This window comes from Lutjanus erythropterus, chromosome 6, assembly GCF_056507025.1.
Source record: "Lutjanus erythropterus isolate fLutEry1 chromosome 6, fLutEry1.hap2, whole genome shotgun sequence".
Taxonomy (NCBI): Eukaryota; Metazoa; Chordata; class Actinopteri; order Lutjaniformes; family Lutjanidae; genus Lutjanus; species Lutjanus erythropterus.
Window position 1 is genome coordinate 7,891,849 of NC_139322.1, and position 12,856 is coordinate 7,904,704.

Below are 12,856 nucleotides of genomic sequence, written 5' to 3' on the forward strand. Positions count from 1 at the left end.
AAAAAGGAAAAAAAATGTGTCTGGAACCACAACTATCAAATTCTCTATTTTCCTCAAAGACTTTTCTTATTTTGTATTTGGCATCCAGAGCTAGACTGGGGATGCTTCAGACTAGCCACCGGCAAAAATTAAAATGTTAAAAGAACTTTTAGCCATTACCATGTAAATTTGAAAGTCACACTGAGCCACTGGAGAGGGCATTTGTTTATTTGCAGCTGGTCTCAAAATACCTGGACTGACACTGCATCTCCCATGAGTTTCAATAGAACTGAGTCCAAATCCTGGAGCAAAAGATATTCTATAGTGATGTAATGACACTTCGTATTTTTATTTTCCTTGTACACACAAACACAAATGTCTGGACTGAACCTCCATCTTGAAAACTGAAGGCCCGTTAGTCTGAAAATACACACTCCCCTCAACCCTTACAATAACCCTCTTCCGCGACAGAACATGACTTAAAATGTTGTTTGGTGTAAGTCCAGAAAGATAACCTACACGTCATACTCTGAAAACCACGACCACCTGGAGGGGAAAAGATCGGTGCCACAATATAAAACAAAGTACTAACACTAACAAAGTGACCGCAGCTTGCTAAAAACATTACTGTAGATTTCAGCACATCAGCAGACTATTGTAGCACCCCGTGTCTTACCAGAGAGGAAAAGTCAAACTGAATAAACTCACCATTTCCAGTCAATCTCAGTGTCGCTTCTCCTTAACTTGCCTTTCTCTGAGAAATGATCTCACCGAACGGCCGAGGAGAAAAACTTTAATACAACTGTTTGATCGCATCACCAGGTAAGATCATTTAACCTAACAAAGATCAAAACCAGGCCTTTTGTACCCGAGTTATCTTAAATTTCTACAGTTTGTCTGGACTGTAATCTAGGGATAATGTTACCGAGTGTCAGGATCCCATAGCTTCCACTTTTGTCTTTTTAAAGTCATGTTTTTTTTTGGTTTGGCAGCTTTATAAACTTAGTTCTGGGTTCTTCAGCTTATTGGTAGTGCATCCCAGCACATAGCAGCTTTTAGACATTTCTCTGTTGTTTGCTAGCAGATGGAAAGTGACAAGAAGCACCGTCAAACAATTGTTTGATTGTTTTTCCCTCCACGTGGGCGCAGTGATCTGTCTCTATCAAGGGCCAAACATCCACTGATTCGGCTCTATGGACTGAACTGACAGTGACTCAGCTAGCAACTACAGGGAGAGAATGTATTTTCAGAGCAATGGGTCTTCAGAGTAATGAGCATTTGTTCCAGAGTGTTGGACAAATGGGCTTTTGGGTCCCTTATTTGGACTACTGAGGGTTGAGCAGTTGGAAGAACAAGCAGTCCTCAGTATCTGAACCAAATTTCATGGAAATACATCCAATTCTTGTTGAGACATTTCACTCAAAAACCCCAAATGTCGACCTCATGGTGACACTGCAGGCAGTCAGTAGGATTCATCCTCTGGAGACCATGACCAGACCAGAACTTCACGGCAAAACATCCAATAGATGTTCAGATATTTCAGTCTGGACCAAAGTGATGAACACAGTGATCAAAACGTGGTTACGGTTTTTCTGTAACTAACTCTTACACTGCAGCGATCTTTATGAACTTCTTGAGGAGAACGGCTCGTTTCACCAGGTCTTCACACAGGCACAGCTCGGTCACGACCCAGTGCTGCACCTCATTGAAGCGACGCACAAACCGCTCCAGGTTGGCTGTGATGGCGCCCAGGAATTTGTGACGGCCGAATATGTAGTAGACGAGCTCCACCTGGAGAGACGGAGACAACCACAGACGTTAATTACTCACACCGTGAAAAAGAATATCTGGAAATCAAAGAGAGAACAGTTTTTTTTTTTGTTTGTTTTTTTTTACAGGTGACTTAATGACTGCGATTTGCTTCAGAAACATGTGAAACATGCAGGAAGTGTTGTAGCACAGGACAGATGATCTGATGGCTGTAAGAATACTAACAAGTGTGACTCAGAAACATTTTTATCAAAGAGATTCTCAGTCCTTTGTTGAACTGCAGAAATGTCTGAATGCCGGTTTCATCTTTGTTTTTCCTTGATGATGTGATAGATTACTGGAGCTTTGCCCAGATGATTTCATTTGAAGTGTAAGTCAGCAGTTTCCTCTCTGTTGTTTGTTATTTTAATTCCATCCTTTTTCACTTCTTCTTGTCTTAGTGGATTCAATTTGCTTTAAATTTTAACTGTTTTATTCATTCTTAAGGGTTTATTATTTTACTAATTTACATTTTTACTTTTTTTATCGACATTTTTATCTAAGTTTCTGTTTTGTGTTTCTTGTTATCTAAGATCTTGTGTTTGATTTTTACTCGGCTATGTTGTAAATGAGGTCTCAGTGGCCTAATTTTATTTTACTGCACACCAATATGTAACGTGCTGTACTTTTTTTTGAATCAAATTAGACAAAAAATAGAACTAATATGTTTTAATTATTAGACAGTATTAGACTCTCTAATAGACTTAATTAGACACTAATTAGGGACACATTATAAGAGAACTGTGCTGTAAACTAAAGTGAAAACAGATATTTGCTGCTTCCCCATTTAAAAACAATATATGAACCAGCATTGTTGCTTTAAAGTTGCTCCCACTCATGAACAGAAGTATATACAAACATATGGAAATTATGAGGAAAAAAGAAATAAATCTGTATAAATATGTCAAATAGTGCAGTATACTACTATATACAACAAAAAATAGAGTATAAAAATAAACAAAAAACAAAAAATGAGACATGTATAAAAAAATATGTTTACAGTATACACAGCAACATAAACAACAGTAGTGCACAAACAGTGTAAACACACAATAACACTGCAGATGGTGGGTACAATAAGCATCCTAAGGAGGAGGATTATAAATAAGATTATAGATTGGCTGAAATGCACAGTATATATAAATAAACGCAGTAATGCAGTATGAAAGAGTATGAGGAAGTAGGCATCACTCTTTGTCACTCTGTCAACAATGGGAAATACTACACTTTAGTGTACAGTACAGTTCTGTTGTAATGTGTCCAAGTCTAATAAAGCATCTAATACTGTCGAATTTTGTCTAATTTGACACAAAGCACAGCTTGTTACATCTTATTAGTGAACTGCGAAATAAAAGTGCGACTGAGGTCTCGACCTCAATGTATTTCTGAGTTAAAATAAAGGTTGACTGAATGGTTGAATAAAGAGCTTTGTTAGGTATCGATCAGTTTATATGCTGTGGTGGTCAGAAGTGAATTTTGTCATGTCATTTACCTCGTGCATGGCAGTGAACAGTTCCCAGTCATAATTGGTGAGCTCATTGGCGATGTCTTTAGAGCCCATCTGTTCGAGGATGTCAGTCGTTCCTCGTTCTGGACCCTGCTGCTCCTTCAGGGGCGTCTGGGAGAAACAGACACAGAGAGAAAGAAAATTAAAAGAGAGGAAAATTAGGTTTTGGTGCATGTTTGATGGTTGGAGAAAAAAACCCACCAGAGTCATAATAAATAAAGATAATGAAAATATTTCTGCAGTGATGACATTTCCACATTTGTTTTCTAACAAAAAGAATTGGTGTTGAGGGCAGCTCATTGCTCACCAGTTGTTCCACTTGGCTGCTTGTGCAGATGAAAAGTCTCTCGTTGAGTCCCAGGGCGGTGTAGACTGCAGTGGCATCCAGCTTTAACTGAGCTCGCTCTGTGCGCATGAAATACATCAAAAACTAATTTGCAGCATAATCAACTGACAAAGAATGGTAGAAAAGTTAAGATACTGACAAAACTTTTGCACTGAGTGAGACAGTGGCAGCCATCAGCCATGAAATGGGCTGCAATGTGATCCTTAAAGGCACTAAAACTCTATGTTTTGCCACAGACGAGCACAGATTGTTATTATAAGTGTCTGACAATATAATAAAAATGATTCCTGCAGAAAGAGACCTTTTTGTTTAATAGTAAGATCCCTTTTGTTTAAGCAGAAGCAGTCACTTTATCAGAAACAAAATAAAACTCAACAAAACCGTCTTGATAAGTTGTTGTCGTGTTTTGTGGGATAATAATGTGCAGGATTCATAATGCACGACACACATTTCAGTGGCATTTAACATGATTTCGTTATATCTTTAATACACGCAATATTTTTCAGACGATGTTTAATAAAATCAATTAATAACCTGTGCTCAATTTTAACTGCTTTCTGAGCGTTTTCTTACGTTTAGACGAGTCAGCTAGTCAAAATTCAAACTTTTGACAGGGAGATTAGTCACCAGGAACATCTCTACTTTCTACTGCTCCCGTTGAAAGAAACCTGTAATTCACTGCGTTAGATGTGAAAATGTTCTGGCTGTACACACGATTTCTCCTCTCGCTCCTCTAAAAATATTTTGATATCAGAATTAAAGGGTTAATTTCACCCAACCCAAAGTTGCTGACTGTTGGAGCAGTAGAAAAATAAGCCCCAATGTTTTTGGTGAGATTTATTACGCTTCTCTTTGGTTTGAAGATGTTTTACAATAATAAAATTACTGCTTTTGTAAATGGAGTCTGGTGGCTTTGGTGACAGCGATGAATCGTCCGTTTCTGGTTAACCTCATTAACAAAAAGGTCTCTCCCTGCAGCGATCCTTTGTGTAATGTAATCAGACAAATGGTTTGTCAGTGCAAAACAAGCACTTCTAGTAGACACACTCTGATGGTTCACAATTGTCCAAAAGGATTGCATTGCAGCTCGTTTCACATCGGTCTCCCTCAATGCTGCACCAATTTAAAAAACTGTTTTCCCCATTAGTCACTTTAAAACAAAAATATAGAAAAACACCAAAACTATCCTTTAATATGCAGCTCTGGATGTTTTATTCTGACAACTTTGCAGAAACTAGCAACTTAAATGAAAAATAACCATGCACACAAAACGTGTTGTAAATATAGAGTCCCACCTCCTGTGGAGTTCATTTTGACCAGGATGTGATCTCCGCCAGGTTTGACGATGGCCGACATCACATCCTGTACGGACGTGTTCACTGGGAGCATCAGAGTGAGAGGTTTGTTGTCTGGTCTGTAGATCTCATACAGCACTGTGCAGAGGGGAGGGACAGAAGCCAACATGTCAAGATGAGCTGATCTTGATGATTGATGACTTGAGTAACGATGTGTGGCGGTGACACGCAACTCGTAAACAACACCCACACATACATGAGCTAATGTCAACTCATCTATGTTGTAACATAGTGAAGTGACACAGATCAAAACAAGCCGAGTTCATCAGCGGACACAAAATCACTGCTTTGCCTCACCTTTGTCCTGTGCTCTGATTGGTTGTAACCTCCCCACCGGCTCCTCGCAGTTTGAAAACCAATCAAACTGCTGGTTCTGTCGATAACATCAGAGTGACTCAGCAAGTCAGTGACATTAAACTGACAAATGACAGCAGCATGACATTCAAACCATTCTCTCATCAAAGTGTATCTCTGATATGAACATTCTGCACCCAGCTGACATCCGCAAACGCAAAAACTATGTTGTGAAGATGCTTACCCTGCTCAGCGACTGATATCCATTCTCCAGTCTGTAAAGATATTAAAAGATGAAACACAGTGTGAGGTAGCCTGCTGCAATATTTCATCACTTCAGAAATCTTTGAGAAATAGCAGATGTTATAAGATAATGTAGATAATTTACACTTTCGTTCTCCTCCTTTCCCGAAATTGTTCTTTCAGCATGTTCATCAGACGAAAATCACCCGCCACCTCCTTCTTCAGCCCCTGTTAAAGCAGCATGGAAATTGAAAAAGCAGGAACATAATTATTGATTATCCTCATAAACACATAAATCTATATCAGACCTATTCAACTAATGACCTGCAGGCCGAATCTGGTCCTTTAACAACCTCAAACCAGCACTTTGATCATTTATAAATAAGGCAAAAACTAACCTGCTAACATTCTAAGTTTATAGGTGTTTATATTGTTTTCTTAGATCATCATTTTATTAGTAGATAATTTAGGCCATTCATTGGTTATGTCTGTTATTAAACACATAGATGCTTATTATTTAAAAAAGTTTGAACTCAGGTTGTTTAAGCAGAGGGAATGTAGTGAATCAAAGTGAATGAAAAAGATGTTAAAGGGGAAATATGTTATACATTTACTTAATGGATTATAAATGTATAATCATAAATTAAGGAAACGTGCTCACTTGACGCTTCTCCATCATTGACGTGACAGCCAGCATGTCGACCTTTGACAGTTCTATTCTGGTCAAACTTGTGTTTTTATTTACTCATTTCAGATTAATTAGAGTTAAAGGTAACACAGAATGTTTGCTGAATGAGTTTGTGTCTATTCATGAGTCGAAAGAAATCATTAATACTTTTTAAGAAGGGGTTTGTCATCTATGATGGTTAAAGTGAGCAATATATCAGTGGAGTCTGGCAGTGTGCATTTCCAGAGCAGTGGGCTTTTGTTTTCATGGTAGCAGGTTTAACTTTACATTGACAGACAATTTACAGTTATAAACAGCTGATCAGTGAGGTCTGGGCAACCATAGATTATATATTAAATAGGATTTCACCCTATTTTGAGGTATGATCCATGGCTAAAACTTGCAATACTCTTTTTTTTTGGATGTTTGTTTCATATTGCTCCTTTAAATGCAACATTATTATTATTAAAACAACAAACCTCCTCTAATCTAGGATTGAAAAAGATGTTTTTCATATTTAAATCCTTAATTTCACAGGTCAGACATAGGAAATGTGAACACTCGCCCCTTTAACACTTTATTCTATCAAATCTGGGCCTTCGAAAAAAGTGAGTGAACAGGCCTGATCTATATTCTTAAAGTGCAACTGGAAAACTCCAACACAATTCACAGTGAAGCAAGCATATGATGAAATCAGTCCTGCAATCTCACCTCCAGGAAGTCCAAAGCAACGGGGTCTTCTTTCAGCAGAAGGCCATACAGCGCCACCCACTGGCCGATCAGCTTCACTACCTTCTGTTTGGTTGTCAGAACGTAGGAGGCCTTCTCCTGATCTGAACCCTCAGAGAGCTCTGCCTGGTACGTGCGATGACCGTTAAAGAGCACAACATAAAAAACTCAACAAAGAACCTCTAAGACAATTATAAGACTTTCTGTTTCAGCAGAATCTGATGTACTTATGACAATTAAATGCTCTGTTTAAACTGTGGGTGTCATCATCATCATCATTACGAATTTTGACCATGTCAGGATATTGGTGCTGTAGCGCGGGACACAGCAGGCTGGAGGGCATGAAGACTTTGTGGGTGAGCAAAAAGTCGCTCACGCAAGGATCTGTGGAGAGACAAACACACAGGTAACAAACAAGCTGACTGAGTCTGATCATCTCGAATCACTGAATAAAACAGGCAGGAATGCGCCTGCAGGCTCACACCTATAGCATCATTTCCATTGGAGTCCAACTTCACTGTGTCCAGTAGGTGTTCCAGGATTTTCTCAGGCGTTCCCGACATAACTTTGTACCTGCAGAGAAAGAAAGGGAAAGAACAGATAATTTTACCTCAGATTAAAAGAAATCCTTTGTATTGTTCTGCATGCAAGCATTCTGCTTCTTCATTTGCGTGTTTTCAGTGGTGCCTGATAATGTCATCTTAGTTTCTTTGTAAACAGTTTATTAGTTTTCCTTTTCAAGAACAAATGACAAAGACAAACAGTGCTCCCCCTCCCCTACCTCACTTCCCCAGAATCTTCCCAATAACACATAAAAGATGACATTAACAATACCGTACGGCTGGCAAAAGACCAAAGAATGTGCGACATAAACCCACACAAAAGCAACGCAGCAGTACCAAAATTAGTACACAAATAATAATGAAAATGCATACAAATTACATCTAAACACTGGGTAGTACTCTGATGCCATTCTTGTCTCAAAAGGTGATGTGTATGTGTATCATTTTTTAAGCAAATACAAGATTATCACCTTATGTTTGTGTATATCTATTGCTTGCATTTCTGAATAATGTAAAAAAAAGGTTTTGCCAACATTTTGTTTTGTGGATATTTCATATTAAATTCAATGCATAACAATAACAAACTTTGAGATTTTTTTTTAGAAACTTTATAAAATTCTCTGTGTATATTACCATTTTTTTTAATTTGCAACAATCATACATACTTCAAAGGCTTTTTTTCTGACAAATTCAGTGTTTTCTTGTCCCTGATGCTCAGCTATTGTTCCATTGGCTCACTGGTTGTTCTAAGTGCATACTTTCAAAATACAGGATAAGATTAACACAGATTAACGGAGAGTGAGGGTGTGTGGATATCGCTTGTGTTCAGGTCTTCACTGTGCCCTTATGGCAGGAGATTTATTGAAGTTTATATCTTAAATAACTGACTAATAACTAAACTTTAAAATGACAAATGTAAAAAAAAGGCCTCACAAACCCTTTTGAAGCTTTGGCGATAGCTAGTGTCATAACCACACATGATGCCATTTCTTTAATACATTCTTTAATACTTAGTGTTTTTGCTTCCTTCAATAAACAGCAATAGACCACTTGGCTTGAGCCAACACATCTTAGTTTAGTGTTAGCATGCTAACATTTGGTACTCAGCTCTAAAGACAAACTACAGGTGATGTGCACTGTGAAATAAACCAATAAATGAAAAAAAAAATGGATGAAATAAATATAAACTTATTGCATTAGCTGGAACATACATTGTCACAAAGCTGATAACAGGGCTGTTTTTCTTGTGAGAAGTTAACGTTTTAGAGACATTTCATTCTCACAGGACAGCAACATTACAAACATAAGATGAGATATAAAGTAGTTAAAATGAGCTCAACCTGAAACAACACATACAACATTAATGCAACAGTAAAATTAATGCAAAAACATATTTAAACATAAAATACAGACTGACCATTTTGCTGGAGAAGATATACTTTTTCTTTTGATAGTTTAGGGACATTTTGCTGATAATACTTACTTTTACAGTTTTGAATGCAGGACTTTTCACAGTGTAGTATTAATGCTTTTTGTTACAACTCTGGGAGGGACAAAGACTCAGGTGCAGAGATATTCACAGGAAGCAAAGAAGAATTTAAACACTGTCTTTACTGAAGGTCCAACAGTCACACACATGAACAAAACAAGGTGAAAAAAGCAGGCAGGAAAAAGGCAAAAAGACAAAAAAAAAAAACAAAACAAAAAAAACACAGACACAGACAAACACCAACTAGAAAACAATGAACACACACACGAGGAAACAAAGCAGACAGTCTAGCAAACAGAGGTGGAAACAGGTGACTATGGAGATGATCAGGGGCAGGTGAGTAACAGACAACAGGTGAAAACAACCAGGAATTAAAAGGGTGAGGAAAAAAAGAACAAAGGCAGGAAGTCAAGACACAGAAACAAGAGGGAAGGAAAGAACTGCAAAATAAAACAGGAAATGAACAGCTAAAACCCCCAAACCATGACACTTTTACAGACGTAAATGATCTGAATACTTCTTCCATCAGTGGTTACTGGCTTGTGTGTATACTGACTGATAAAAAAAGAAGAACCAGAAAAAAGCATTTGACGTAATCACTGCATAGTTTGTTCTACAGACTCCTGCCCTGGTGTTTACAATACTTGGCAACTTGGCAGTAACAAATCATGAGTTGTGTTTATGTTTATTGTTGAACTATAAAATTCCTTGCCTTCCAGACCACATTTATAACTCAGTCTGAGGGCCTTAATGGCATCAGGTACAAAAATGTAATATTGCTTGTGCTCTTCAGTTAATAAATCCTGTTTTTTTTTTTTGGAAGAGTGGACAGAGCGAGGGAGGATGGTTGCAGTGTGCAGAGGTGTGCAAGTAAAGACAGAAACACTGTAAAAAAAAAAATGTCAAGCATCCCATGTTTGAAAAATATGCAGCAAAAGTGCCCTCTTGGTCTCTATGGTAGATAAAACATAATAAAGTCAATCAAGTGCTGTCTAGTGTGCCCTTCCAGTGGACAAAACATGATAAAGTCCCTCCTAGAGTGCCCTTACAGTGGTGAAAACATGATAAAGTCCCTTTAAGGGGTTTTATCATGTTTCATCCATTTTCTTGTGGATAAAACATGATGAAGTGTCCTCTAGGGTGTCTGTCTAGTCATGAAAACATGATAAAGTGCCCTCTAAAGTGACCTTCCAGTTAACAAAACATGTTAAAGTGCCATCTAAAGTACACTTATAGTGGACGAAACATTGATAAAGTGCCCTCTTGAGTGCCCTTTCAGTGGCCAAACATGATTAAGTTCCTTTAAGGGGTTTTATTGTGTTTTATCCACTTTCTTGTGGATAAAACATGATAAAATACCTTTGTTCAGTGGATAAAACATGATAAAGTGCCCTCTAAAGTGACCTTTCAGTTAATGAAACATGTTAAAGTGCCATCTAAAGTACACTTATAGTGGACAAAACATGATAAAGGGCCCTTGACAGCGCTCTTCCAGTGGACAAAACATGCTTTACACCCATCTTGAAGGCCCTTCTAGTCATGAAAATGTGGATAAGTTTCCTGTAGGGTGGCCTTCCAGTGGACAAAACAAAATTTGTTGGCCTCTACTAATGAGGGATTGAAGGTGTCTCACCATGAATACATCAAAAACGCACACAGCTGGGTCCCTTTTAATTTGTTTCACCCCTGCACCTCAGGCAGCCTGAGTCTGCCACTGAGGTCAAGTATGACCTAAAGGGGAGGTGAACGTCATCTTAATTCACTTCTATGTTTGCTAAAACACTTCGCGACTGATAACACGTCATTTCATAAGGCAGGGTTGAAGTCCATTTCTTTTCTGGCTGTCAGATAACAGCCCATTAATAAGATCTTTACCACGTTTGACAAAAAGATCTGTACCCACTACAGCTGTGGTATAATGACCAGTGGCAGTGTTTGTGTTATTGATGTGATACACTATCTGCCCACACCCAGGTAAAGTGTCCTAACGATTATAAACCTGCTTGTGAAGTGACTTTATTGTCTCAGAGGTGTGCGTGCGTCACAGTTTCTCACTTGCTGTTGTTCCCTGCTCCTCCCTGCTCGGCCCAGTCGGAGCTCTTCTCCAACACCAGCACAGTTTTCCCGTGCTCTTCAAGTCGCACCGTGTTAGCCTCAACATCCTGAAGGACAAGAAAAACAGACGTGGGTGGTGGCCCAGGCAAAATGCATATTTTTTATATTTGTGGATCTGAATTTGTTGTTGATGGTACCTACTATTGAGCCGCTGATTAAAAACAACAACACATTTTGCAAATGTGCATATTTGCATTTCTAACTTGTTAAGTTGTTTCTTTTCTTGCAAATAAAACATTGTGTTGCTGAGAAGAGCAGATGGGAGAGACGCTCTGTGGTGCGCTGGGATGCACACTTAGCCTTTCTCTCTGACTCTAAGGCTAATGCCTTTCTTCGTCTGTTTCTGTGGTGTGAAAACATCAAATTTTCATACAGACAGAAAGTTTGTTGTACATTGTCCTGAGTGTAGTTCAGTTGTAAAATCCCAGTGTAATTGTAGCCATTATATTGAATCATTTTAAGAATTTGATTACCTTTTCTATGAACCGTATCATTTTGAGAATTAAATTCAGTTGTTTTTTATTAAAATGTGATTTTATTTTGCAAAGTACCAGTGCTTTTATTTTGAAGTTCTAGTTAAGTTGCTCTTGTGTGGGTGGGGCTGTTGAGCAACAACTCCGGTGAGCGGTGAGGTGGACAGTTGTGCTCCAGATGGACTGGTGTCCTCTGTGCCTGAATATTGAAGATGATTCCTTGTTTGCAGCAGCAGAGTTTTCAAGGTGAATTGGGGGAACAAGACAAACAAATAAACCAATAACAAGAAAGCCACTTTTGTCTTCCTGCTGGGCAGCGCAGATAAAAGACGAGACTCATGTAGGTTGATAGAGGAGTCTGATCAAAAATGCTCAGTCGAGACACATCTGGACACAGCTGTTTACCTCTGACTGGATCACACAGGACACGTGTTAATACCAGGTCTTAACAGGCTCTGAATTTCTCAGACTCACCTTCAGGATGCGTATGAAGTCCTGTTTATCGACACGGAGGAAATGGCAGTTGTCTTCTCGCAGGATGATGGTGGCAGCACGAGGTGCATCGTTCAACAAAGCAAGCTGCCCAAAGTCCTCGCCCTCATGTAGTGTGGTCACCAGGCCCTGTGTGCGCACAGTACATTCACTATTACATTATATTACAGTCCTGTTCCAGAGCAACAAGGCATTTCACAAATAACAATTCTGAGATTTATTATTACTATGTTTGCAACCAGTAAATGGATTTACCTTCCCATGTGTGATCACATTTACAGAGCCTTTCCAGATGATGTACCAAGAAGTGCCTTTGTCCCCCTGACTGAACACTGCGACACAAAACAAAGACAGTGACGGGGAGAATAGCCATCATAAATGTATAAAGGTCACGTTTACAAGGCCTGCTCATGTTGTTTAAATGTGTCCTGTAAATGTGATCCTTGGGCTTTATTATGTATGTATGACTTTCATATTCAAGACCAGATGGGCAGAGTGGGAGATGGAAAGTAAAAACACACATGCGGGGACCACATGACCTCCAGTAAATAATGAATCAATCATGACATGAGGATGTTTGAATATTCCTGTTGTTGTAAATGGCATATAGATGATATATCTGAAAGGTGTGTTGTGCAGAAGAGGATGTGAAGAGAGACTCTTTATCATATTATTTACAGAGACGCAACAGTTTGTGCACATCAGTGTACAGCAGTGTGGTTAAACTACACAATGAGACTGTGTGTGTGTAGAAAGGTGCTCTACCACCCGAGCTTCAACGTCAGCAAAGCTGTC

The 12,856-nt window shown here is 38.7% G+C and overlaps 1 protein-coding gene across 1 annotated transcript in view; it reads right to left on the bottom strand.

The window, feature by feature from the left end:
* rapgef3 (Rap guanine nucleotide exchange factor (GEF) 3) overlaps positions 1–12,856 on the bottom strand; it is a 40,431-nt gene that overhangs the window by 3,232 nt on the left and 24,343 nt on the right. The window contains exons 9-21 of the mRNA XM_084720419.1: positions 12,317–12,393; positions 12,044–12,190; positions 11,037–11,143; positions 7,414–7,502; positions 7,235–7,313; positions 6,912–7,062; positions 5,679–5,761; positions 5,535–5,565; positions 5,294–5,369; positions 4,937–5,074; positions 3,603–3,700; positions 3,281–3,406; positions 1,589–1,770 (exon numbers count right to left, since the gene is read on the bottom strand). Coding sequence (XP_084576545.1) covers positions 1,589–1,770; positions 3,281–3,406; positions 3,603–3,700; positions 4,937–5,074; positions 5,294–5,369; positions 5,535–5,565; positions 5,679–5,761; positions 6,912–7,062; positions 7,235–7,313; positions 7,414–7,502; positions 11,037–11,143; positions 12,044–12,190; positions 12,317–12,393 — 1,384 coding nt within the window. The remainder of the gene's footprint in view (positions 1–1,588; positions 1,771–3,280; positions 3,407–3,602; positions 3,701–4,936; positions 5,075–5,293; positions 5,370–5,534; positions 5,566–5,678; positions 5,762–6,911; positions 7,063–7,234; positions 7,314–7,413; positions 7,503–11,036; positions 11,144–12,043; positions 12,191–12,316; positions 12,394–12,856) is intronic.